Source organism: Pollicipes pollicipes, unplaced genomic scaffold (assembly GCF_011947565.3).
Source record: "Pollicipes pollicipes isolate AB1234 unplaced genomic scaffold, Ppol_2.1 Scaffold_4740;HRSCAF=5597_pilon_pilon_pilon, whole genome shotgun sequence".
Lineage (NCBI taxonomy): Eukaryota > Metazoa > Arthropoda > Thecostraca > Pollicipedomorpha > Pollicipedidae > Pollicipes > Pollicipes pollicipes.
The window spans coordinates 19,150,180-19,178,077 of record NW_023596545.1 but is presented as its reverse complement, the minus strand read 5'-3'; the positions used below and the strand labels follow the sequence as shown (position 1 = coordinate 19,178,077).

At 55.7% G+C, this 27,898-nt stretch overlaps 1 protein-coding gene across 1 annotated transcript in view; it reads right to left on the bottom strand.

The window, feature by feature from the left end:
• LOC119098655 (uncharacterized) overlaps positions 1–27,898 on the bottom strand; it is a 57,068-nt gene that overhangs the window by 13,038 nt on the left and 16,132 nt on the right. The window contains exon 2 of the mRNA XM_037221634.1: positions 22,087–22,254. Coding sequence (XP_037077529.1) covers positions 22,087–22,254 — 168 coding nt within the window. The remainder of the gene's footprint in view (positions 1–22,086; positions 22,255–27,898) is intronic.

Below are 27,898 nucleotides of genomic sequence, written 5' to 3'. Positions count from 1 at the left end.
CGTGACCGGCAAGCTGCGAGCACGTTGACCTCGGCAGTCGCGTTTGTCGCTGCACAAAACGGCGATTTCTAAATAGGGGCAAGACAATGACACTTAGTGACGCGGGTGGGGTTCCGGGAGGGGGGGGGGGCAGACAGGCGCTCCCGTCTGGCGCCTGTGCGTGGGACAAGCCTGAGGGGAACCCAACACCAGATGTCGCACACGCCGCCCCAGTGAGTTACGCCGCTGCAGCGGGCGATGACGTACAAACTGCCCCGGAGCGCCGAAGACCGCGCCGTCGAGCGGCGCCGCCCTGTGTTGGGACAGCTGTGTACTGAGGCACTGCGTCAAGTGCCACGGCCATAAACCTTTAGTTCGGGCAAACCAATCCCTTACAAATGACCTCCAACACTGCCCCACGTGCAGCCCATTGTGCCACATCGTGATCATGAGTTAGTGTAATGTGGCCTGAGACGTTTTTCAGCACTCAAACGCAGGGCTGTTGACTAGTCCGCGCAGAACCGATGGCCCGGAGGCATCATGAGGGTCTTCCATGTTCCGTCTCAGCAAACTGTGGTCTGGCAGGCCGTCTGGCCCCGTGACAAATAAGACCCCCCGGAGCGTGTAAATTGCCGCTTTGTTTATTTACCTATGCCAGGGACACCACGCGTTAATAACGAAATGGGTCAACAGCGTCCTATCGGCCAGCATCGGCATGCACACAAAAATAGTACCCAAATAGGTCACATCTCGACTAACGAAAACGCATTTGAGTAACGCGTCCTGAAGCGCCGACGCTGTAAGGCGCCCGCTCGGTGCGGTCAATGCAGGTACCGCGAGCCGGCAGCCGGCGTGCGTCACGCGGGCAGCTGCAGGGCGTCTCCCAGGACCGCGGCAGTTCAGCGGTATGCGCGGCTGGAAGCAGGCACCCTCACGGCCGAGTCGGCTGCACGCACCGAGCCGACGTCATATACAGAGTGTCTTCAAACGAGCCCGCCATGGGAGGTTACGGCCCAACAGCGGAACGTCCGTCCCATGAGATGCAGGTCGTGGGTTCGACGCTCGCTGGTGTTATGTTTTTCGACTTCTCCACATTCGGCGCAAATTATGACACCTCTGATCACAGCAATTCAACAAGTTTGTCAGCTACGAAAAAATTAGCATGGACGAAACCATCTTCAATACATGCAGCTGCTGGAGCTGTCAGGAGCTTCCGCACGACGAGAGACCTTGTCCACCGTGGCAGGCAGCCGTCAAAAAAGGCACCACGCACATCAGAGCCGGTCGCCGCGCGTGCCGTTTTCCCGTGCCATCGCTTCACGTCACAGCGCGACGCGTCCGCCCATCGCCGGACACAGCGCCGCAGCTCGCAGCCAACGGCACACAATCGGCGCGATGGCGAGGGCCGAGCGGCGAGGGCTGGTCTGTCAGCCGGGCCGACGGCGTACATCGTCGTTCGCGACGCGGCCGAGCCCGGCGCGTGGTGCCGGCCTCGCACGAGCCGTCAGCTCCGGGGGGTGGAGGGGGGGGGGGGGGGCGGACACGCTCGGCGATCCGCACACGGGAGGAGCGCCACACAACGGCACTGGTTTGGCACAGATGGCGATCAGACCAGTGTGTAGCGGTGCACACGTATTTTACGCCAGCACCAGATACTCAAAACCTTAAAAATGTGTTGAAATGCATCAGAAGAATAAAAATTTGTTGTTTCTCTCCTTGACTTGTTTTAATAGTCCTGTTTATATGTCAATACAATATATGCAAAAGAATACAATTAGAGCAGCTCGTCTGCTGTTGCACATAAATGATCCACGACAGTCGGCCGCACAGAACCATGCCGGGCCTAGCCACACAGCTGTCAATGCATCTAAACACACTCGAGCGGCGTGTCCGAGTGGTCCCAGCCGAGCCCTAGGACGCCGGCAGTCGGCCACGCTGTGCTCGCGAGGCTCAGACGTCCCCCAGATCAGCGGGCCACGCTGGACCGACAGAGATGCTGCGGACGGCGGGACACGGCCGCGCTGGACACACGGCATTTCATGGATCATCTGGCGACGTTAGCTGTCGGGCGCCGCTGACAGCGCGGAGCCGGCTCAGCCAGCGCGGAGTCGGCTCGACCAGCGGGGAGTCGGCTCGACCAGCGCAGAGTCGGTTCGACCAGCGCAGAGTCGGCCCGACCAGCGCGGAGTCGGCCCGACCAGCGTGCATCCGGGCCGTCCCCAATGCCGGCTGGGAACCACATCCCAGCAGCGGACGGTTCTACAGTGGATTATGTTCACGGGCGGCATCACGACGGCTCTGCTCAGGTGCGGCGGCTACCATTCCCTGTTAATAATGATGGCCAACAATGGGACTCATCGGTACGCGACGTCTCACTAATACCTAGTACAGCAACGATGTTTTCCACCTACCGTCACACGGCTTAGCATAATTTCCTACAATACAGGCCATTTCTCATCTCTTCGCACCTATTCGCCGTGTCCATCCTGACGTGCTGTACAAAAGATCAATCGACCAAACCGGGGCAGCTCAGTTGACCCGGGACACCACAGCCGCTGAACTGGGCTAAACCTTGACCCGCTGCCGCTGAGCTCAGTTGACACAGAACACCATGGCCGCTGAACTGGGCTGAACCCTGACCCGCCGCCGCTGAGCTCAGTTGACACAAAACACCATAGCCGCTGAACTGGGCTGAACCTTGACCCGCCGCCGCTGAGCTCAGTTGACACAAAACACCATGGCCGCTGAACTGGGCTGAACCCTGGCCCGCTGCCGTTGAGCTAAGCTGCGCCCGGCTGAGCGGCGCCGACGCCGTCTCCCCCGGCGACAAAGGCTGGCCGCCACAGCGCGAGGAGGCGGGTGGCGGTCTGGCGCCGCCCAGACACCCGATGAACGACCAGTGCTACGACTGACGACCAGCGAAGTACTCGGCGCCACTCGGCACTGCAGCCGGCGGCGGCCGCTCCCGCCGCCGGCCACCCGTCACCAGCGTTCCCGAGCGGCGCCGAACCCAGCCGGCGGCGGCCGCTCCCGCCGCTGGTCATCTGTCACCAGCGGTCCCGAGCGGCGCCGCCAGGCCAGAGATACGCAGTGCTCAGGTGGTGCCTGGGACATCAGAAGAGCGGACCGATGGCACCACAATTCCTGCGATAACACGACCAAATGCGTGCGACTGACGCGCTTCTTGAGCGCTGTGGGCGGTCCCGACCAAGGTGGCACACCTGTTTACAAAAATGTCTTATTTTAGACATCAACGAAATATACACCGTGCTACGAATAAAGGAGTTCAGAAGCTTTCAATTCTACGCAAGTAACAGACAAGTAGGAACGCAGCACGTACACGACATCTGCAATGCCATACCTTCTCTGAATTCAGCGCTTCGCGATGAACACTACGAGCATAAAACTGCTAGCTGGGTAAAATGACAAAACATGAGAAAAAAAGACCAACATGGCATGAGCTCCATTCCAGGATGACGCCAAGTCGCTGGGCTCTGATCCGCTGGGTTCTGATCCGCTGGGCTCTGATCCGCTGGGCTCTGATCCTCTGATCCGGCCCCGCAGTGCCGGGGCCACAGGGAGCTGTGCGAACTGCGGCCAATGCCGCCCGAGATGTGTCGCCAGCTACCACACTAGCTACCTGGGCAAAAAGTTTGCGTGTTGGGACTTCTCTTCCTTCGAGACAGGGGGGGGGGGGGATAAAAACGTTCCCTATGCAGCACAAAGAAAAAAGTGCGTCTGTGAGGAACTAGCAGCGTCTCTAAGTGAGCTTTTTGACGTGAAATAGGACAATGATCACTGAGCCTTATTAAGTTTGCATACTTCCGAAACTTTCGGAGCAGCGTGATGAAATTTGACTGGTTTGGTTCGATCGCGGCAAGGGTGCAGCCAAAAGGCGGGAGGTGACTCACCCTTCCCCCCTCCTTAAGCCTTGATTCGTTCCGTTTTTCACCATTTTCAGATGGCCCCCCGCACGATGAAAAATTCGCGTTAGGCTCTACATACTCACAGAGTTTCAGCCCCCCCGCCAGGCCCTGAGCAAATCCTGGTTGTGACGCCGGATCGCGGTTGAAGCTTGTCAGCCCCGACGTAAACAAGCCGCTCGATAAAAAGGCCAACACCACTAAACATGAGAACTGGCGGTATAAGAAGCTCACGAATCTGTTTTGACGTAAATTTCAGATCACGCTTAGTTTTTATGACGTACAAGGTGCATTGAGCAATACGGTACTAAAATCAAACACTCATTTTCTCTTGGTAGCAGCCGTTGCATGCATCGTTTGAACACGCTGTGATTGTCAAAATCGCTTACGGACGAACTGGCTCGCTCATTGTGTGGAAAACAGAAACGGAAGGACATGACGTTTGCGCGTCTCCGACAACGAAAGAGGGAATGGAACGCCACCCCCCCCCCCCCCCTCTCCCCCACACGTGTCACGGCTGAGCGATGACCATGGGATCACACGTGCACAGGGGTAATGGCTGGGAGGCGATAAAGCGTTGATCCACGGGTCAGCTTTCCAAAATGCCTATTGACCATGTGGTGTCCATAACCGGTGGGGTTTTATTAACAGTTTGCAGCATCGGTTACGTCTGAGCAGGACACAGCACGGCCATCCATCGGCCTGGCTTTTGTTGAGTGTTCAAAGAGTATTCACGTATATCATCAGGCGCAATTAGCATGTCAGACAAGCCCTCTGGTTCGAACTCGGATGTCAGCGTGTTCAATCAATGATTGAAGAGATCACAACATGAAGAGATTCAAAATACAGTTGTAGCTGCTGCAATGTAAACACAGCAGTTGCCATTGTTGTCAATGATGTCAGATGTATTTGAGATAATTACACTACAATTAACAGAGTTGGCAACTCCAAGAGTTGAAGCACATTGGAGTCTCAGCCTGAGCCAGGCTGGCAGGACAAAGGCTGTAAAAGGGAAGAGCTGTGCAACCACTGTGCTGTACAGTGATCTGAGAGGAATAAGGAAACTTTTAAGGAACCTAAAACACAGGGGAGGTAGTAGACTCTGTTCTCATCACCCTAGCACTGAAAATGTGGACAGTTCACCTGTTTACAAACATGGACATTTTGAAATGTGCATGCTTGGGTATAATTGATAGCAGCAGATGAGTTTCAATAAATTAAACATCTGTATTACGTATACACAACTAGGGACACAACTTGGCCCAGTCATGACAAGACAGTCAACAGTGAAAGTAGGAGTGGGGAGGGTGGAAAGTCAAACACTTTCGCTGAAAACCCAGTTTGATGTACAGCAGGCTTGCACAATTTCTTGGGAACTGTGCATTATGTGAACATGAACCTGAGCATGAACAGAGCATTGCATATTCTCAGGTTTTAAGCATATTTCCTGATCATTTTAACCATCAATATTTGGTCAAATGCATATAGCAACACCATGAATTTAGTGAGCGGGGAGCGAAAACTTGGAACTTCTGTCAAGCGTGTGTGCACGCCGCTTAATGTAATGCGGAATGACGTCACCTAATGGGAATATGGAAAGAGAGGAATGGTGTATATGGGCCAGTGCGGTGCTGCGCACCCAGCCAACCACGAAACATCCATAAGATTGAGCACCCAGCGGCTAAACATCCATAAGATTGAGCACCCAGCGGCTAAATGCGTCCTCAATGGCCATCGACGTGAAAGCAGTTGTATGGTGAAGACCCAACTACAGGACCCATTGCTGTGGACAAGGGTGTAAAGCATTACACGCAGCTCCAGAAAACCATGAACAACGAAACCAACCCCAAAGACGATACCTTCAAGTAGCAATCAAAGCTCCGCACGTCCGCTCAACGGCCACCGAAAAATGGGCGTGGACTGGCAGAATTGATCCGACGGAGCCTACAGCCGGACCAGCGCAGCACACAATAACGCTAGACGCGCACCAACCGTCGGAGCCGCGTCGCAAGCGCCGACAGGACCGCCCTCTGGGACGAGTCCATTTTATTCGGGTTGTGTTTATTATTTGCTGTGAACAAACAGTGCTAAAGTAAACAAAAATATGCCAAAGTAATAGCGCCATTCTGTGATAAAAAATAAAATGTCAGAATTGCTTCCATAAAGCCTCTCTTAGCGAACATGAGTTGAAATAAACATATGCTTTTACTTGCGGTATGGTCGTAACCTATAGTAGAGTATATCGACACTAGGTGGCGGAAGCAGCCAAGAAGCGTGTTTCCCCGTGAATGGCAGCACCTGCCGGCCGCCACCACAAGTTCGTCGAGTTCAACTGATTTAGATTCATATTCAGATCGATCTTCGTAAACTTGAGCTGCCATGAGCACCATGCCAGGTCCTTTTCAGACAAGTTTTGTCGGTTTTAGCTTTAGCGCTCATCGAGCTGAGGTAAACATCTGCTTCTATTTAAGTTCTTGCAAAAATCCGGGTGGGGAGGGGGGGGGGGGATGGGGTCTTTTCACACAACCCCGCTTTTACTCCGTCAGTCGGTACTGGAAGCATGACGCGTGAAAGCTTGTGTGTCGGTCTTAGTTTTGTTGTCACTGCGATGGGAAGGTCACATACCTCATGTCCAAATTTTCAGATCAATCAAAGGTCCGCTGTCAGGAGGGTATCCATATGACCACGAATTTGACTGCTGCCAATTTGACGAGCGTCCCCACCGAAGTTATTTAGCAGCACTACCATTCGTTTGAGTAATTCTCTTGCTATGTCATAGGGCTGGTGTGTTAAAAAAGCATACAGGACATTTTGAACTAATAGCAGAACGAAAGGAAAGACGAATTCAAAGTTGCAGTTGAGCACTGGAACCAAAAAAAGTATATTTCGTCGCGATTTATTCAATTCACACGGCTTCAGAACAAAACAGTTGCGACCAGGGGTGTAGTTTTGCAAACAAAATCAGGAGGGAGGGATAAGCAGGAGAAAATGGGTAGGCCTACTCGTACGACCCATTAAATGGGCTTTCCCCAGATTTGTCCCACTCTCTTCTGAACGCTGTAGAAGGGGCGCCCAACTGAACAGAAGGCTTTGTCCCTCCTCATGGCTCTCTTTTTACCCCACTGGGTTTGCCTCCACTGGTAACACTGCACGCGTTAGCTTGAATAGACTCGTGACTAGAGTAAGTGTTTTTACCCAACTGACTGAACTTCACCCAAGATTGGACATTATGCGCACGGCTGCTGTGCGGTACTAAGTGGTTTTTATTCTTGTAGGAGCGACTGCTTTCGTTCGCGTCTCCTACGTCTTCGATTATTTGTTAACTATTACAATGGCCGTTATAGTATATCGTCATCTTGCAAAATCGTAATATTATGCAAATGACTGAAGGATACAACGATCTGATTTCAGTCTCACCCAAGTAAGCATTTGTGAGTTGACAAACTGGGGGTGATTTAAGCAATAAAGAGCGGACGTAGGCAAACATTGGAGGGCAGATAAAATCTCTCCAAAAAAGCCAAGCTCTGCCATCTAGGTTTATGTCTAAATGTACAACACATGACATTTGTTGTTGGAAGGCTCAACCGCACACGTGGTAGGCGTGTGTATATTTGGCAATATGTATAAAAGGACGCGCGGTGCTTTCTGCCAAGACGCTGCACCAGCACTGGATTTCCATCGTACCGCTTGCTTCCCAGAAGCGTGAGTTTTTTTCTTGGCGACGCGTAACGATAGAACGCGTGGACAGGACTCAGAGTGTCAAATTCTTCCCTGAATTTCGGGCCGAACATGCGTGTTGCGTGTTGCGCCTCTAGTTGCCGCCTTTCATGCTTGGCTATCGCTTGTTCGTCATTGGGACACCGCCGTGATGTTTTTGTTTCGCGGCACGACCACGCCATTTTTAAAACAAAATCGGAAGCCCACGATGAGGTACGCCGGGAGCAGTGGTGATTTCAGACCGCCCTTCGCGCACTTCCACAGGTATATCTGTTGGACGCTAGCTCCCACTCCGCGACATGGTCCGTCAGCTGGTGTCGCCGCTGCGCCCGCTCGTGTCCAAAATAGTCCGGTCATCGCAGAGGTCGCGCGGAAAAACAGTTTCGCCACCGTAAACAAGTCAACTGATGCCGGTCTGAAGGAGCACGCGCGCTGTCACCCGACGCCGAAATTCACCGACTGTTAACGCGGCGGCGTGGTCTGCCTCAACAGGGCCGACCGCGGCACTTTTGGCAGCCACAAACTCCGCTTTGCCACAGCACACGCGGCGCGCTCGCCCGCGCACGTGCTGTTTGGAAAGCCGCACCAATGACATGTAAAACGCCGTCCGGACCGATGGCTTACTCGTGTCGAAGGCGGGAACGACTGTTTGCAAATTGCAGATCACGGGAACCGACATTGTGATAGTAGTTACACGTCTGTTGGTCGAGTACGACGTGTTTTTTGTGTGTGATTTGGACGTGAATTACTATGTGACGTAAAGCACCGCATGATCTCGATTAGGATAAATCAGAGTATACCTGGCAATTTTAGAGCGCTAGAGCGTGCAGTGGCCTGAGTAAGCTCGAGACAATACCACCCTCCCGGCCATCGAGATAAAACCTACATTCATTCCGCCCATAAAGCGCAATGCGGACTTCGTATCGGGGTAATGGATGCGGTCATATCTTCTTATTAGTTATTTTGTTTTATGAAACGGCATTACTTCCGAGGTGATATGGCCGGTGGCCGCCCAGCTGGGGTGCCATGTCATGGCGCTGTCAGCTGTCAGACGGCGACAGGCGGACCGCGGTGTCCCGGTCCAACCGGGCTAAACCGCATACCGGACCGGCGAGCAGTCAAGCTCCCAGTCTGCTTCTGAGAGCGCGTGCTGCACGCGCCGCTCGTCGTTGATCCCCGGTCCAGCTGACTGGCGGCCGTGCGTGCCAGCGTGCTGACGCGCATCAGCAGCTGTGTGGCGGTGCCGGCCGTCACCACGGCCTCGCTCCATCTGTGACTCTTTATCTCTGCGGCGCCGTTCATCAGAGTCCCACCGCTGTGGCACGCAGGCGACGTTTGTCACGCTGGAGTGCTGCACGAATGCATTGCTGGTGATTTTTTTTTTGCAGCTGAATGCTGCGTAGATAACGTCCTACACGAGGAATTGGATTGTGATGAATGTGTACGCAAATGACGGGTGGATGCTGGGGTATTTTTATAAGTGTAGTGCTTTTTATTTCTAGGAATTAACCTGCATTTACATTCTATTGGCATTTGACGCAGTGGTGACACACAATCAGCAACGTTGAATGAATGAATTAATGTACCAGTCGTTGGCATTGAGACGAATTGCATTCAATGCATTGTAAAAGCAACCGGACGCTTAATGAATCGATGCCAGATTTTTGCAGCTCGGGCAGTGATGCCAGAAGGTATGTTGCTCCCCTTCACGTGCAGCTTGCGACCCCCTGTAAAGAGATTAAAGGGAACAACTGAAGGGCGTTTTCTAGTTGAATGCCGAGAGAGTTCCAGCATATTCCAGCATGTCCCAGCATATCAAATATTCAGATGCACCATGTAAGGTCGTCAACCTAGTGCAGGTTGAAATCAGGTCATGAGGTCGTCAACCTAGTGCAGGTTGAAATCAGGTCATGGATTCAGCGAAGTCAGTTTCCAGGGAATCTTTAAATCTGATGCAAAAACGGAGCGTAAGGCGATGCTACACATCTCTGAGATACTTTCTTAGGCAACACAGCAATTAAATGAACTAATTCCGCTGACTTATGGTCAGGCATGAAGAGCAGACTAAGGTCAAAACCAACCTGTTTTATCACTCTAGGGATTGCCGTAATGGGTAGCTTCTAGTGCTCGTTTCAAATTCATTGATCACAGCAACCGTATTATAACCCTCGATGGACTTCTTAAAGGTCAGGTAGGCCACTAACCTAAGGTGACCCAGGTCGACACTGTGTTTTAGGAACATAATGTCCAGCATAATCTTTGTCGCTTATTCCAATGCAAAACAAAAACAGCCCTGTTTGATTTGGGCTGTTATGACCTTCTAAATGTCAAGCAAGATCGCTGACCTTAAAGGAACATCTGACATTTTGCTCAGAACAGGTACCCAGGTTCTTGAGGTACTTTGAAGACCATCCTGGTGTTTGACCTTGTTCGACCTCATTTGACCCCAGGGTTACGTCATAGAAATCTCAAACCTTGACCTAAGTGAGTTCACGTACAGACGAATACACCCTGTGAATTTGGTGTCCAGCCCGCTTAGTTCCTAGGGTCTCGAGTGGTCAAGTTGACCCCCCCACCCGAGCGAACGGTATCCAAACAGCCACCCCGGGCGCGTGTTAAATATGGATCGTATGGAAGGCGACGATGCGATAACGGCACTATTGAAGGCAGCATTTTGTTCTAAAACGAGTCAATGGAAGACAACGTCTGCACGCTTTTCTGCTCGTCGTAGCTGAAATACACCAACGAAACATTTTGGCAGGCCTATTCCGTTTAAAATGCATCTCCTGGATTCCACACTGGATGGATTAATGAGCCCCATCCTCCCCAGAGTGGTGCGGCAGTGCCGCCCAGGTAACGGCTAACTTCCCCCCCCCCATGGGTTAATGACCCGCTATCCTCCCCAGAATGGTGCGGCAGTGCCGCCCAGGTAACGGCTACCCCCCCCCCCCCCCCCTCTTCCCTGGCCACATCGCTGAAGGTGGGGCCGTCCGTCCGTTCAGCTATGCATTGTGCGCGGCAGCTGCAAGTAGAGGTCAAGAAACAAATGGCCGGAAATACGGACAACACCCGACGGGGAGCGGGGAGGGGGGATTAAAGAATGTGTGTGTGAAGTGTCCGGGCTGAAAGGTGGCCAAATGTCCCGCTGCAGCGAGAGTCACAGTTTTAAACTTCCAGTCGCAAGCTCATCAAGCTGCAACGAACTTTAAGTGGTTAAACAACTTAAAGGATTTGGGAACGTTCTCAGAAAACTTCGTCATCAGCAAAATTGCAAACAAACAACTAGAGCATCCGAGAACCCGCAGTAACAACCTCCCGCAGGTTTTGCGTAGTAAGCTGTAGAGGGACGGTCGGAAACAGGGGGAGGGGGCGCAGAAAACCTCGCACACCGCACAATCGTAACAACGCGCCACCACAACTACAACGTAGGGGTGGCATAACAGGGACTGACTCGCAAACTAACAAAGGTCGGGTGTTGGTGGTGAAGTGCCTAACCTGTGCTACTGAGAAAGCAGAGGCATGCGGCCCGATTCCCCGCAGTGTCTGCCTTTCTGCCAGGGTGAGAGGCAGGCTACGCTTTATAGCTTCAACAGCTCAGTGCATCGTAAAGTCCCAATCACAGCGACTGGCGAAGATCATCGATCCTGCGCAGACGGCTCCTGTCTGGTGGTGCAAGCATGCGCCACCAACTGCGCTGCGGTAGCGCACAGCGCGTGGGCTAGTTGTGTACCGTAGCAGCCGCATTACCTACCTCAATTGTGTAGTTCGCAGATTAGTTAGCAAATAAGGCATACATAGAGAAAATCGACGTCGACGTTTTACGAGGAAATCCTACCTGTTGCCGAGATTCTGCACACCGTTTCTCAGAACGGATTTTACTGATTGCTTCGCACGTTTCGCCGCTGTGCCGGCAAAGTGCTACAAACTTTGTGGCCCACGTTAAGTGCCCAGGTATAGTCACGTGTATCGCGTAGTGAAAACCCCACAGATGACCATAGCTTATCTCATCCATGTTGTGCCAAAAGAAAACAACGAATAGATAGCCCACAGCAATGTGTTTTTGGTGTCATCTCCAGCTTTTTAACCTACGCCCCGCTAAAAATTGGAAAGTCAACAAAATGTTATATCACAAACTATAAAAAGGGCTGTTCTACGTACCCCAAAGCAACGTTATGAAAATCACAGTCAGCAAAAGCTTATCATAGTACAGTTTATTGATGTTTCGGTAAAAAGGTTTTGCGGCAGAGTCCATGGGACGTCCAGGGTCAGTGAAAGAGCGTTTCACTGAGCGTTGAATGGCGCTCTTAGGATTCTGAGAAGTTTCCAACAGTCACGAGCTGCATCTGACTTGTAAGAGAGCTCGTCTTTGAGGCCAGTCCCAAATGAGACATGTTAGAGATTTCTTCCCATTCTGGTCTTACGGCTTCATCTTGCGTTTGAGATGATGCATTACAGAACTGAAAACATTTTCCCTCTTAGCTGGATTATTTATCAGCCACGTTATTTGGCTCCTCCAGGAGACACAGAAGTCGGAGCGTCAGCCGCACTTTTGGCACCAGTCTACAAGCTCTGAAGCCGCCGGTGAAGCCATAACGTACAAGTTAACCGATCGTGACCTATTGAGATCATGCCGCACGCTTTCTTTGACATCGGCAACATCGCAATCTCACCTGACTTGCGATCTCTTCCGCACGACACGCCGTGCTAACACTTTCACCAGTCATACCGTGGTTTCTCTCTGCAGACCGGAGTCGCGAAGCCGCCGACGAAAACTGCGCGATCTTTCTCCGTGCCCACGTGCACGTACGTTGTGCAACGCGCGTGTAACTGCAGCAGCTGGTGGCTCTAGCTTGGACCAACGGAGCCACGACCCGTCTCTACCGCGAAGAAATCACTGGTCTCTTTTTACGCTTGATTTTGCAGTGGAAGTAGTTAATAGTAATTTAGGAGAGCGTCCATATCTTCGGCGGATATTTTCATGACCGCGACTTGGCGTCTGGGCCGCACTACCGTGAAGTGTCGTGGCAGGCGTGTCGCGACAGTCGTGCTTCCATCTTCAGGGGAATGGCACTGGTCATGCAATATTTCAAGACCACTTGTCTTCCGGGTGTCACCCAGCCAGCTTCCTCGCAATGTAAGCGTACTAGTTTTACGTCATTTTTGTTTGACGTGACGGCCACATGATGGTATCACGTGGAATAGTTGTGATAATGCTGAGGTATTTACATGGTTACCTGGCCTCTGGCTGTCAGGAGGCTGCTCCTGCTCAGGAAAATAACGCTCTGGTTTGCGCGACGCAGCATTGTTCTGTCAGACTGAATTATCAATTCTGCTTTGACTACGGTCTTTGCAAATCGTCCAAACTCTTGGATTTTATGTGCGGTGTGGGGCAAACTGTTGTTTTACTTCCGTATAAAGCGGACACCTTCGCCAAACCAAACCCGGCTACGCTGACTACCAAAGAGTATCTGGTGCGTTGTACCTCAATCTCTGGAATGGTCTGTATAAGCCAGTGTATCAAATCGATCCTCCGAGTTGGTGTAGGTGTCGTGTCAGCAGGCGGGCAACGGGACTTCATACCGTGGCGGTGCCCGAACGGCTTACTGACCGCGCAGAGGCTTGACTGGCGTCCCGGAGGTCAACACGCGGCAGAGACCCAGCTCCACAGATCGTTGGAGTTCAATGGTTTATGCAGTTGTGCGATCCCTCATATATACTTTATCCGTAAGCCTCATTTCCCAAGCAGATCAAGCAAAAATTATCCATAGACACTGGTCAAGCACCCATCGTTACGGTGGAGGGTTTGTCTTTATCTCGAGACCCGGGGCGGTTGGCACAAAGCTTGAGAGATAACTGTCAGGCGGCTGTGTCATCACATTATGCACAAGCCTCCGCGGGTCCCAAACGACTTCGGCGTACCCTGCCCCAAACCCAAACCCAAACTCAAAGCCAAACCTAAAGCCCAACAAACCAAACGACTCCTATTTGGCGCGCTCACTGCGGCGCCCTGTCACTTCCCGTGCACTGGGACGGAACATGAGCACGGACGACCGAGGATCGCGCGGTGGATCGCGTTCCAGCGTTCCGCCGCGGTGTGTCTGCGGTGGAGGGACGAGGAGGAGCACCATGCCATGCGTCCCGGCCGGCGGCTGCAGTGCCTGATGCCATCCGGCCGGTGGCCGGCGAAGGCAGGTAGCGTCTTACGGCTCCAGTGGGGGCGGCCAGTTGGGTGTGACGTGGAGCAGGGGACCGGGCGACGGGACGCGGCGCGCCGCAGACGAGGCCAGGCGCCGGCGCCGACCGCTTTGTACCGCGCCCGGGAGAGCTGTTGTATTTGTACCGCGCCCGGGAGAGCTGTTGTATTTGGTCGATCACCGGACAGGCGGTGTGCGGGGCGCCAGGTGCACCGAGACGGCGTCACTGTCCCACTCGGTCAGTGTGTTATCTGTCGTGTCGTCTTGTAGTACGATTGATTGGCAGCCTGGGGTGCTGCTGGAAAGGTCGGTCTGGCCGCTAGTGGCTCGTAATGCTGTGTCATATGCGGTATGACGAGAAACATGTCAACTAAGCACACAGGTGCCGTACTGAACCAGTAAAAACAAAGTTAGTGATCCAGTCTCTGCCTGATGTAATCTAAAACAAACACATACGTGCCAGGAATATGAATTATCTCTCCATTCTGAGCGACATTTTGCACGCCCATGCTCGTGCAGTCCCGCAAACGGGCGGCAATAGGACTAAAAAAACGCAACTGAAACCAACAGGAGATACATTGGTAACTGCATTGCACAGCACGCCGGGACCAGTAGCGTGTACCAATTCAGGTTGCTGTTTTTGTGTTCTCAAACGGGCAATAAAAGCGGCGAAAAAGCAGGTGGCACATCCACATCACATTTCATCTCTAATTAGCGGCAAATATGAGAGACAGCCACATATATTTGCGGCAGGGAGGGCGGAACGGTAGGGATGCGAGAGAAACAGCGAGAGAGAGAGAGAGAGAGAGAGGAGAGAAGAGAGAGAGAGAGAGAGAGAGAGAGAGAGCAGCAAGGAGAGAGAGGAGAGAGAGAGATAGAGGAGAGAGAGAGGAGAGAGAGGAGAGAGAGAGAGAGAGGAGAGAGAGAGAGAGAGAGAGAGAGAGAGAGAGAGAGAGGAGAAGAAGAGAGAGAGAGAGAGAGAGAGAGAGATGAGAGAGAGAGAGAAGAGGAGAGAGAAGAGAGAAGAGAGAGAGGAGAGAGAGAGGAGAGAGGAGAGAAGAGAGAGAGAGAGAGAGAGAGAGAGAGAAGAGAGAGAGAGAGAGAAGAAGGGAGGAGAGAGGAGAGAGAGAGAGATGAGAGAGAGACGAGAGAGAGAGGAGAGGAGAGAGAGAGAGAGAGGAGAGGGAGAGAGAGAGAGAGAGAGAGAGAGAGAGAGAGAGAGAGAGAGAGACGAAACTAAATATGCCGCTACACAATATGCAGCGAGATTAATTTGCAGGTTTACAGCCGACAAAACCGCACGAGTATCCGGTTATCTTGCAAGAGCCTCTGCAACAGAGAGACCTGGGGCCGTCCCGTGAACCAATGTGAAACACCTGAGCCCGTTACGCAGCACTGCATTCGCCTCTCGCTCCCCCTTACAACACCGACCTCGGCTGGTTCGCCCTCAGTTGGACACAGTCCCAGCTGATCGGGTTCCATCTGGAGCCATGCTCCACCGCGTGACATCGGCTCCGACGCTGTCCGGCCGCGCCGCGTCGGTGTCGACTAATGACTAGTGCGCGAACGGCTGCGGCTGTGCCTCGGCTCGGGGCATGACGCTCTGCCGGATCGACCGGGTGATCCGGCCGGTTCGGCCACCATTGGGCGCAGGAGGGAGATAGATGCGACTGGAATCGCTCACTGACGGGGAGAAGGTATTAGTGTCATGCAGATCTGCTGGGAGGAGACAGCGGCCTTATGTGTCGGTTGGTGGCGTTAAAACCACCGACTGGTGCGATACAGATGGTCGATCTCAGTGATTGATCAGGCCATATTTATCCAAACGTCACCAGCGACAGTCAAACGATGAATAATTATCTGGGAACGACCCACCACGGGCCACCAGCTATGTAGCTGTGCGACGTTTGAGGCAAGGTAATCCACATATGTCGACAAAGGTTTCTGCATTCATAAGGGCATGACCCAAGGCCAGAAGGTGACAGACAGGACTACATTACTACATCTATGGCAGAAGCAGCCACATGTGCAGCGGTCAAACTGCGCCCAAACGTCATATCTTCCGATCGGCCTAGCGTCCTTCCGCCCCTGTGACTGAACGACTCTTGCCATCCTCGGCTCCAGGTCGGGCAATTGTGCGACTTGATCGTCGCCGCGCGTGGGAAGCCGAGCAGCTGTCCCGCACTGCGTCGCGCTCCCAATCAGTGTGATCGCCTGACCTCTCCGTCACACCAACCTCACTACAACCCCGGCGGCTGACCCAGAGGGCTGACCCGGGCAGCTGTCCCGGGTAGCTCTGCAGTGCCGCCGTCCATGGGAGCTGTCCCGGGCAGCTGTCCTCGCCAGTTCTGCGGTGCCACCGTCCATGGGAGCTGTCCGGGCAGTTCTGCAGTGCCGCCGTCCATGGGAGCTGTCCCGGGCAGCTGTTCCGGGCAGTTCTGCGGTGCCGCCGTCCATGAGAGCTGTCCGGGCAGTTCTGCAGTGCCGCCGTCCATGGGAGCTGTCCCGGGCAGCTGTTCCGGGCAGTTCTGCGGTGCCGCCGTCCATGAGAGCTGTCCGGGCAGTTCTGCGGTGCCGCCGCCCCTGGGGGCTGTCCCGGGCAGCTGTCCCGGGCAGTTCTGCAGTGCCGCCGTCCATGGGAGCTGCCCCGGGCAGCTGCTCCGGGCAGTTCTGCAGTGCCGCCGTCCATGGGAGCTGTCCCGGGCAGCTGTTCCGGGCAGTTCTGAGGTGCCGCCGTCCATGAGAGCTGTCCGGGCAGTTCTGCGGTGCCGCCGTCCATGGGAGCTGCCCCGGGCAGCTGCTCCGGGCAGTTCTGCAGTGCCGCCGCCCCTGGGGGCTGTCCGAAGTGTCGCCTCGGGCGGCTGCACTGCAACGCTTTTCGCGGAGCCCTCCGGTGGATCCGTTTCCTGCAGCTGCCTGGAGAGCCCTGCTCCTGCCCCTGTCCCTGCCCTCCCCCTTGGTCGCGGCGTGACCCCTGCCCGGTCGGGCATCGGGCCGGCCCGCGGGCGTGCCAGCGCTAAGCTCCGCATGTGCGTATTGATCTTGTGCGGCGGTGGGCGGCGCCGCCCGCCGCGATAGCTGACTATATTCGCCCAGCTGCTCGGCCATGGGCCGAGCCGGGGCACAGCTGCGCCGGCCAGCGGTAGCGAGCGGCCGCAGGGCAACGGCAACGGGCGGGGCAGAACAGGGCGTCTTCAGAGGCAGGTCGGAGCAGCGGCAGTGGGCAGAGCAGAGCAAACTGGCAGAACAGGTAGAACAAGAAGGGACGCAGCCCTCATTGACGCAGCATGCCTGATCGCCGTCGGTGGTTCAATAATTGTCACATAAGCTCCAAAGCTGGAACTGGGTTGGAGTGCTCACCGTTCGTTTGTGGCGGCCTTGACGGGCACAGGAACCTTCCATCGTCTCAATATGACAACCATCATAGGTTCTCAGGTTTCCTTTCATCGTAAGAGGGCGACGACCAACCCAAGAGATTATCTATCATCCGGGCTCCCTTCCTCGTCCCTATTGGGCAAGTGTTCCTCTGACCGACCCAAGGGCCCTCGTTGGCACCAGACACCCTGTTATGCACTGCGGGTCCCTGACCGATACAGGAGCCCTGCATTATTGCGGGGCCCCGATCAGTGTAAATCGCGGGTCCCGTCTTGTCTCTTCTTGGAAAATAAGCCCCCAGAGCTCAGACCGATACGGAGCCGACTGTTCGGTGTGGGTTATCTTTGACCTAAATAGAGGAACGCATTGTCTCAAGAGTGCTCAATCGGTCCAAGAGGTTCTCTAACTGACATTAGAGACCCCTGGGCCCCTCTTCGACCCCTTTCAAACACGGTTCCCAGCCGACTCGTGGCCCCTTGCCGCCAAAGGACCCCTGTTAGGCACTGGGGCCCCTGACCGGCACAGGTGCCCCTCATTGTGTCAGGAACCCCGAACATTGCAAATCACGGGCCCTGGTCTTGCTCCTGCTTGGGAAATGGCTGACAGATTGCTCCGAGGGTTCGGATTGACAGAAAGCCAACTGTTCGGTGTTGGTTGTCTCCGGTCGGCTTAGACACCCGCAATATCTCAGGGTTCCTCCAGCGGTAAAAAAGAACCTCATGACTGATGTTTCCGGTCACGACCTCGCGATTCTTTATGTGGCCTACAGCCAGCCCTTCGGACCTTCATGCCCTCCAACCGGCCCATTGGTCGTCGGTTCCGGTGGGCCGCCCGGGCCCCTCTTTGGGTCTACGAGCATGGTCGACGTGGGGCTCCCTTGCTAACACAGAATCCCCTAGTATGCACTGTGGGCCCTTGACAGATACAGGGGCCCCGATGAGTGTAAATCACTGGCTCCGGTTTTGTAGCTGCACGGGAAGTCGGTCCTCAGGCCCATGCTGACATCAGACCAACTGTGCGGTGCTAGTAACGGCTGACAGATCTATAGGTCGTTAGTGACTCAGGGGACCCTGACCAGCGCGCAGGGCCATATGAATGACATTGGAATGCCGGCCCTGTGGGCCAGGGCGCATAAATGCGACCTCCGGTTGGCCTTTCGAGCCTTGCGGATGCTTAAGTCGGGCCTTAAATCGTAGGTTCCGAATGACTTGAGGGGCCCCTCTGAGTCTGAGAGGGCTGTTGAGAGGGGGCTCGCAGGCTTTTGACAGATCAACCAGCTGAGACATCAAGGTGCCTCCCCTCAACCCTGTCTATCCTTGCTGCGTAGATATCTTGTGACGCGGGTGACGAAACTCGATGGGCGAGGCAGGCGGAGATCACACGGTAGCCGCAGGTCCCCCACTGGGCCTTCTGCGATCCCCAGCCCCGGTCGATCGCCGTACCAGCTGACGCCGCCTGTCAGATCGGCCACCGCCGCCCGCCAGCCCGTTTCCGGCTGCCCGGTAACCTCTGGCGGGGTCGGGCCTGCAGCTGACCCCAGCGCCGCCCGCGCCGGCGCGGCGGGTCCGGGTGCTGCAGCCGACTAGTCCCATCAGTCCATCCGATTACCGAGCCAGCCGGCCCGGTCGCCGGGTCACCGTGCCGTTATGGTAATCTGGTGGCGTTTTGGTGAGTGTTTTCTGTCTGACTGACTCCTTATTGGCCGGCAAGTGTCTTGGCTTTTCCATGACGTTGGAGGTCATTATTTCGGGAAGAGAACAGAGGACAATAAAATTGCAACGTCAGGGTGTGAACTATCAAGTTGGTCTAGACCATGTGAGACCACAACAGCAATGATAGCGATGCCGATAATTAAATGTCAGGCCATCGCACACTTTAGGGGTTTTCTTGTCCATATCCACTCGCTAACGCCCACAACGATGCGACGGACCGCCGCAGCCGCAGTGTGCTGCAAGGCCTGCAGCGTGCCTGGGCCGCTTGACCACCACCGGGCCACCAGCGGACCGCCAGAGGACCACCAGCGAACCACCAGAGGACCGCCAGAAGACCACCAGCGGACCGCCAGAGGACCACCACCGGGCCACCAGCGGATCGCCAGAGGACCACCAGCGAACCACCAGAGGACCACCAGCGGACCAACAGAGAATCACCAGCTGACCACCAGAGGACCACCAGCGGACCGCCAGAGGACCACCACCGGGCCACCAGCGGAGCGCCAGAGGACCACCAGCGGACCACCAGAGGACCACCAGCGGACCGCCAGAGGACCACCAGCGAACCACCAGAGGACCGCCAGAAGACCACCAGCGGACCGCCAGAGGACCACCACCGGGCCACCAGCGGAACGCCAGAGGACCACCAGCGGACCACCAGAGGACCACCAGCGGACCAACAGAGAAACACCAGCTGACCACCAGAGGACCACCAGCGGACCGCCAGAGGACCACCACCGGGCCACCAGCGGATCGCCAGAGGACCACCAGCGGACCACCAGAGGACCACCAGCGGACCGCCAGAGGACCACCAGCGGACCACCAGAGGACCGCCAGAAGACCACCAGCGGACCGCCAGAGGACCACCAGCGGACCGCCAGAGGACCACCACCGGGCCACCAGCGGACCGCCAGAGGACCACCAGCGGACCACCAGAGGACCACCAGCGGACCAACAGAGAATCACCAGCTGACCACCAGAGGACCACCAGCGGACCGCCAGAGGACCACCAGCGGACCACCAGAGGACCACCAGCGGATCACCAGCTGACCACCAGCAGAATACCAGCAGACCACCAGCGGACCACCAGAGGACCACCAGCGGACCACCACCGGATAGTGTCCGCCGAAGCCGGGCGAGGTCTCGTCACCGGCAGGGATGCGTGCGACCCGCGGGCCGAGGCCGGCGCCGTGCCGGTATGCCGGGGGAGGGGGGGGGGGGGGGGCGAGTCAACTGGCCGCTGAAACATCAGTGGCCGCCGGCGGGACCGGCCGGCGGCAGACAGCGGGCCTCTGTCCGACGCCAGGGAGACAGCGGGCCTCTGCTCGACGTCGGACAGACAGCGGGCTTCTGTCCAGCGCCGGGCCACCGACGTCACACATCCGGCGTCGGCGACGGGACACGGGTCAGTCGGGTTATGGTCACCCTGGTGACGGGGAGGGTCTTAAAATGAACTTACTGGGCTAACCGGCCAACAGGGTGCCAGGACTGAGCTTCACCGGAGCCAACCGTGAAGGATAAACGTGTCCTTCCCAGCTAGTTCGGTCAGTGGAGAATTGGACGTGTAGTCAGAAGACCCTAGTTCCAATCGCAGCAGTTGAAAAGAGAGAATCCGGGCTGTCACGTGTACATGGCTGAAAGTCGGTGGCACTGCCTAGTCTAGATACTAGAGGCAAGGTCTCCAGCTCCTGGTATGTACGTAATGTGCTGATCGCCAGCATAACTGTAGTTAACATTATAACGTCGTTTAGCCAGCACCTCCTGGTACGCTGAGGGTCGTTCACTCGGCATAGTGACTTTGGGCATATCCAAAACGTTGCGTACGTGCTAAGACACCAGACTAGAGCGATAGTCCGAACAATTATTCCAACCCATGTTACCAGAGCTGCTCAATTTCTCACTATCAACCGAATTTGCCATGGAGATGGAAGCGGGCAGATACTCTGATCGAACTTGTAATGCTAATATCCTCAGCATCAGCTGAACAAACGTGTTTCATCAGACACACCAGGTGACTGACATAACCGCCCTCACGCGCTTTCCAATTACCATCCGCGACATAAAGCGGTCTGCCTAATGGACGGCATTATGAGATCGAAATCAAACAACGGATCGGTAAAAGCTTTGTGACCAATCCGTTTTGTTCGATCGTTGCTGCTAAATGTGACACGGTTGGCGGCATCCAAACCTCAACGGGCCGTACCGAGAAGGGCGGCTGGCTGGATGCTGGTGAGCGCACGTGAAAGTTGTGACGAAGAGAGACCCGCGTGATGACACACAAGCTTTTAAGCTTGGCTGCGGTTGGATGCACCGCATGCTGCATCAACTCTCGCCGGACCGAGACGGAGATTGGGGTCTCCGCTCACCGTGACAGGGCGGAGCTTGGGCCTCGGCTCATCGTGTCAAGGCGGAGACTGGGTCTCGGCTCACCGTGTCAAGGCGGAGATTGGGGTCTCCGCTCACCGCGTCAAGGCGGAGATTGGGCCTCGGCTCACCGTGTCAAGGCGGAGATTGGGGTCTCCGCTCACCGTGACAGTGCGGAGATTGGAGTCTCGGCTCACCATGTCAGGGCGGAGATTAGGGTCTCGGCTCACCGTGTCAGGGCAGAGATTAGGGTCTCCGCCCACCGTGTCAGGGCGGAGATTGGGTCTCGGCTCACCGTGTCAAGGCGGAGATTGGGGTCTCGGCTCACCGTGTCAAGGCGGAGATTGGGTCTCGGCTCACCGCGTCAAGGCGGAGATTGGGTCTCGGCTCACCGTGTCAAGGCGGAGATCGGGGTCTCCGCTCACCGTGTCAAGGCGGAGATTGGGTCTCGGCTCACCGCGTCAAGGCGGATATTGGGTCTCGGCTCACCGTGTCAAGGTGGAGATTGGGGTCTCCGCTCACCGTGTCAAGGCGGAGATTGGGGTCTTGGCTCACCGTGTCAAGGCGGAGATTGGGGTCTCCCCTCACCCTGTCAAGGCGGAGATTGGGGTCTCCGCTCACCGTGTAAGGGCGGAGATCGGTATCCCCACTCACCGTGCTGAGGTGGAGGCTGGGGTCTCCGCTCACCGCGTCAGGGTACAGATTGAGGCCTCCGCCCACCGTGTAAGAGTGGAGGTTGGGATACCTTTCTCACCGTATAAAGGCGAAGGCTTGGATTCGCTGCTTACCGCGTGAGAGCAGTAGCTGGGATATGTTGCTCACCGCTTCAGGGTGGAGACGGGCGTGGAAGTGGTGAAGGTGCAGGAGTGACGCGAGCCGGGCCGGCGGGCTGGCCAGTGGAACGGTTCCTCCTCCCGCAGAGTGTGCACTGGCTCGTAGTCGTATATCAGCGTCTCCACCATGGAGCCCTTACTGCTTCCGAAGGACACCCTGAAAAATACAGTCGAGGTGAGTCTTGACGAAATTACGACACCCAAAGTACCGTCGCAGCTCATGTTATATGGGCATTACTCGGTGAACGAATAGAATATGTGGCATTTTCATTTCACTTTATTAGCTTTGGAGGGTGATGCCGAGAAAAATATGTACACTTGGCATGAGTGGGGTATTCGGGTGGATGGCGCTAGCACCTGCGATTATTTTAATTATCCTATGAATAGATGCATTAATGCAACTGATCTTGGACGAATCTTTTTTTCGGAAACGAGGAGACACTTAGCCATCAACTCCCTGTGACAACTTACTAACCTCACAATATACAAATCACCTAGTCGTATTTATTGCGAACGCCGCGCAAAAACCTGTTCCACGCTATTCCTGGTGCGTGCCTGCCGCCCGAGTGCCTTGCCACTCTGGGGCTGCACGATACGGGCAAAAACCAGTAAACGCCCTTACGGTCAGCGTTTTTCCTAGGCGGCAAAAACACTCCCGGCCCTACGGTTGCTGCATACCGGAAACTCCAGTCGCAGAAGTAAATCCCACCTCACTTGCTTATCGATCCATGCCAATTGTGTGGGAGCATGAACGCGTGGTTCCCTCCTCTGGGAGACATTAGTACAGATGCCAGGGAGACATCTGTGCTGATAAAGGGTGTTACGTACCACATCAGATCACCTTACCGCCAATTCTTACATCATTATCACGCAGCTGACGTTCGATGCTCATAGCCAGTGCCCAGTACTGTTGAATATATTTGAGTTTCATAATAAAGCATAAGTGCGTGATCTCACGGCACGTATTTCGTTAACATTTTTAGTACGTCCTGGCCAAGCCATTTCATTTTCATGGCAAAGAATGTGTTAACAGATATCGGCATCATATAAAGCTTTGAAGGAATCGATATGTGTCCGAGTAACATCTCTACTTCAAGTACTGGCTTAGGAGCTTTAGCGATTGTTACTAGCTGTTACATCATAATATTTAGGAGGTCTAGAGATTTTTCAGGGCTCATTCTCGTAGCGCGCACAACGGTTGGCATCTTTTATGGCAATGCGATCTTCTGGTTCACTCAGCTCTTCTCGAATCGATCAGATTGATCTATTAGTCAGTTAGGTGGCCAAGCTCTTTGCATCTGATCGATCAGACAGTTGATATCTCAACCAACTGCGTAATAAATACCATTTTATATGCTTTGAGTGCTCCACATCGAGAAGCACACTTGAACTTTCCCTTTAGATCCCAACATGATCAGTGTAGTCCCCACGTAGTCCCCGTGTAATCCCCCTGCTACAGCCCTTCCAGCTTCACAGATTGGCTCGATGCTTTACATCATAGCTTTACATGGCACGATACCAGCATCGTGCCAGCAGCACTTCAGTACCTCAGTACTCCACAAAACTTTATGCACGCTCAGAGGCGGAGCTGAAGACCGGCCACCATCCCCAGGTACTCAGCCCGCAGGCTGCAGCTGTGCAGTCAGAACTAACAGAAGATCACACCCGGCAGGGTGTCCGGGCCGCCGGCCGCCGGAAGGCACCACTTCCGGCCGGGTCAGCTGGCGGGCGACCCGAGGCCACATCACGCCACCTCCGCTCCGCCGGCGCCGCTCTAATCGCTGCTGCCCACATGCGATCACGTCGTAACCGGCGGCAGACGGGCAACGCGGGCGCGAGAGAGTGGCGGACCCTGGGGCGAGCGACAGACGGCACCGGACGGCCCGACCGGCTCCAGTGGCGGGTCCCACAGTGGCACCAGTGGCGGGCTCCACACTGGCTCCGGTGGCAGGCTCCACACTGGCTCCGGCGGCGGGCTCCACAGTGGCTCCGGCGGTGGGCTCCACAGTGGCTCCGGTGGCAGGCCCCACACTGGCTCCGACGGCGGGCTCCACAGTGGCTCCGGCGGTGGGCTCCACAGTGGCTCCGATGGCAGGCTCCACACTGGCTCCGGTGGCGGGCTCCACAGTGGCTCCGGCGGTGGGCTCCACAGTGGCTCCGGTGGCGGGCTCCACAGTGGCTCCGGCGGTGGGCTCCACAGTGGCTCCGGTGGCAGACTCCACACTGGCTCCTGCGGCGGGCTCCACACTGGCTCCGGCGGTGGGCTCCACAGTGGCTCCGGCGGCGGACTCCACACTTGCTCCGGTGGCAGACTCCACACTGGCTCCGGTGGCGGGCTCCACAGTGGCTCCGGCGGTGGGCTCCGGTGGCATGCTCCACACTGGCTCCGGTGGCGGGCTCCACAGTGGCTCCGGTGGCAGGCTCCACACTGGCTCCTGCGGCGGGCTCCACAGTGGATCCGGCGGCGGGCTCCACACTGGCTCCGGTGGCGGGCTCCACAGTGGCTCCGGTGGCAGGCTCCACACTGGCTCCTGCGGCGGGCTCCACAGTGGCTCCGGCGGCGGGCTCCACGCTGGCTTCGGCGGTGGGCTCCACACTGGCTCCGGTGGCGGGTTCCACACTGGCTCGGTTGGGGAGTCCCGGCTGGCTCAGTTGCGGGGTCCCGGCTGGATCGGTTGCGAGGTCTCGGCTGACACGCGGAACGCCGTTGGATGTGTCGGCCGGCAACACGTCCGGCAAAGATTCCAGATGTCTTCCCGTGGACTAGAGCATTATTGGTGCCCAGCCAATACGCCCTAGGTCTGATCGGGGTCTCCACAGCAGATCTGGACCTAGGTAGGGGTGAGAACACTGCAGGGAGATTTGGGAGAACCGGATGGCGCAGCAAGCCTCGTGAGAATCGATCGGGTGTGGAAGAAGATCATGACGTTAGGCTTGTCCTTTAGTTCATAATCGGTGGATGGTGAACTGCAGGCATTGGCATTGTTAAGCCCCTTTCCAAACAAGTTCATCTGCAAAGCTTTTTCAATCAACTGAGTGTGCTCGACCAGTCCCTGTGCAAACCACATATGATCGTACCACTCGTGGAAAGAAATGGAAGCCTGCGGAAAACAATTAATCGACGGGAATCTCGGATCAAACCGGCTTCTCCAAGCTATCAAGCCGGCATGTCTCCGCCTTGGCTGCCGCGGATGCCCCGCCAGCGACGGATGTCTCTCCCTGCGCCGGGGCTCGCGGCCGGCCGCAGCACTTGTGGACGGGCGCACTTGTTTGGCCTTCTCGCGGTTCGATACTCAAGAGCTCGCGCCCGGTGTATCGACCCCTGCCGTCCAGCCGGCGCGGCCGCACGCCACAACAGCGCCAGCGGCGACCGATGCTCTTCAGCAATGGCCTTGGACGACCTTGACCGCGGCGGGGGGGGGGGGAGGGCGACAACCCACGTCACTCAGCGAGGGGAGGCGGCGTCAACGGGGGGGATGCAAAAGCTACAGGTCAGGTGAATGCGTGGAAGGCGATCTCATCAGTAGCGAGGAATATGTCTACGAATATATTGTGAAAAGTACACGAAATGACAGAGGAAAATGTTCACTTCTTAACTAGCAACGACTTCTTTATAGATCTGCAGATATCTTGATGAAAACGAAAACACACATTATCGTGAAATCATAGGCGCACCCTTAGAACGGGCGGGGGCATGCCTTTCCGAGCTCGTATTTGCCTAACCGTTTTGCTACAGATGACTGCTGACAAAAAGTAGCCAATCAGTGTTATTCCTTCTCACTGAGCTCCGCTCCCTCTTCCTTCTAGATAATCCCGGCTGTGGCTCTCTGTGAATCACCAGATTCATCACGCATTCAAGCAGAATAAATTTTCCGAATCATTGGCAGCACATTACGGCTGTAATCTGGTTGGATCCACTCAACGCCCACAGTTGCATTAAAGCTCAAAAGCAGGTAACTTCGCGCCTGTCCGAATGTAAATAAAATTGCTTCCGCGCTCAAGTAAATGACATCCGACTGCGGACTATCGCGGAAGACCTGAGCCTGACGCCAGACGCCTGTGTGCTGCTGACACCAGAGGCCGCTGCGATCGACTGATGCCGCGCCTCAGCCCATTTCACCGCACGTCGGCGGGATCTTTGTGCCCTCCTGACCCGGACATTGCTCATGACCCAGAAGGTCTGCCGGGGCCGGGCTGAGCCCAGGCCCGACCCCTTGCCGCGGACATGCCCGCGCCGGCCGCCGCTGTCGGGCCCGTGAGCGGAGGGTCACGCGTGCCGCTGGCTCATGTGGACTTCGGCGGGTCGTGACGGCGCCGGGTCGCCACTGGACTCACGACCGTCGCGAAGTCGGGCCACCAGCGGGCCACGGCGAAGGGTCGTGCCGTGGGACCACGAAGTGAGGTCACGGAAAGGGACTGCGGAGTGCGATCATGACGTGAGGTCGTGAAGAACAATCACGATGTGAGATGACGAGGTAGGATCATAATCAGGTGACGCAGGCCACCATGCAGAGTGTCATCATGACGTGAGGTCGTGAAGAGCGATCACGATGTGAGATGACGAGGTAGGATCATAATCAGGTGAAGCAGGCCACCACATACCGATACGAAGCCCATTCACAAAGGGGCTATGGACCGTGTTCACAAAATCGTAAGGGGACGAGGTCGTGGGGGGGGGGGGGGGGCGCCCACAAAGCAAGGTCCCGAACCGGCTTCATGGAGATAGGGCACCGGGTCCTTTCCAGACCCATTGGGGTCGCACTGTACACGAGGTGGTCACAGACGGGGATCATGGCTGGGGCCATGGCAATAGGTGGGGCCACAGGGCTTGATGACGGAGTGTGGCGCGGGTACAGGCCAGATCACCCAGCAAACCCCAAAGTGCGACCATGGGCCAGAGGTGGATTCAAGGGTCACGGCGGGCAATTAAGATGAGGCACTACAAACTGTGGACGTCGATCACAAGACGATGCCGTGAGGTGGAGTCATGTGACTAGGTCGGGTCACCGGTTCGGGCCCAGTACAGCGACGCCACAGAGTCCGGCCATGTCAGCCAGGTCACACAGAGCTGGGAGCTTGCGAGCTCGTGCCAAGTAGGGCCAGTTGGAGCGGCACAAGGACGGCTCGTCGCGCAACACCAGCCGTCAGTTAAACGGACTGCCTGCAGCGAAAGGCACACCCTGAGTTTCCGAGTGTCACGTGGTGGTTTCCGAGACGATAAAGGGCTGGACGAGAACGAGATGAACTTTGAATTGACATTGTTTGGCATATGGATATGAACTGCTCATAATGTGGCGCAAGTCGTAGAAAATTAAGTATGCCACTTAATGGCAGCGTAAGCTACACTTAAAATGAACGGAGCATGGTAAAGTGTGATATTTCCGGTCCGCGCTGGCTCCCTCTTATCCAGTGTCCGAAAGCTGTGATACTCGTGCTGGCAGCTGGCCTCCGGGGCTTGTGAGGAGTCGGTCGCTACAGCGGTGCCCTCCATAAGTGAGTCACGACCGGTCTCGGCCCAGGCCCAAACAATTAAAGCTCAAGTGTCCGCCGTGGACTGCAGACGTTACCAGCGACATTTGAGGTCGGTGAGTAGCGCAGGTTTTGATGACGCACCGCAGCCCTGCGTCACACCTCTTGGGGTTCTCGGATAGTTGTTGCCAACGGATGATGGCGACTGTCGGGCAGCAGCAGCTGCAGTTGAGCAACGGCGCCGTCGGATAACAAGTGGGGAAATATCCTAGGGAAAAAACTCTTATAATGATGGTTAACACTCTTATCAGATAATCCGTGGTATTCTGGCA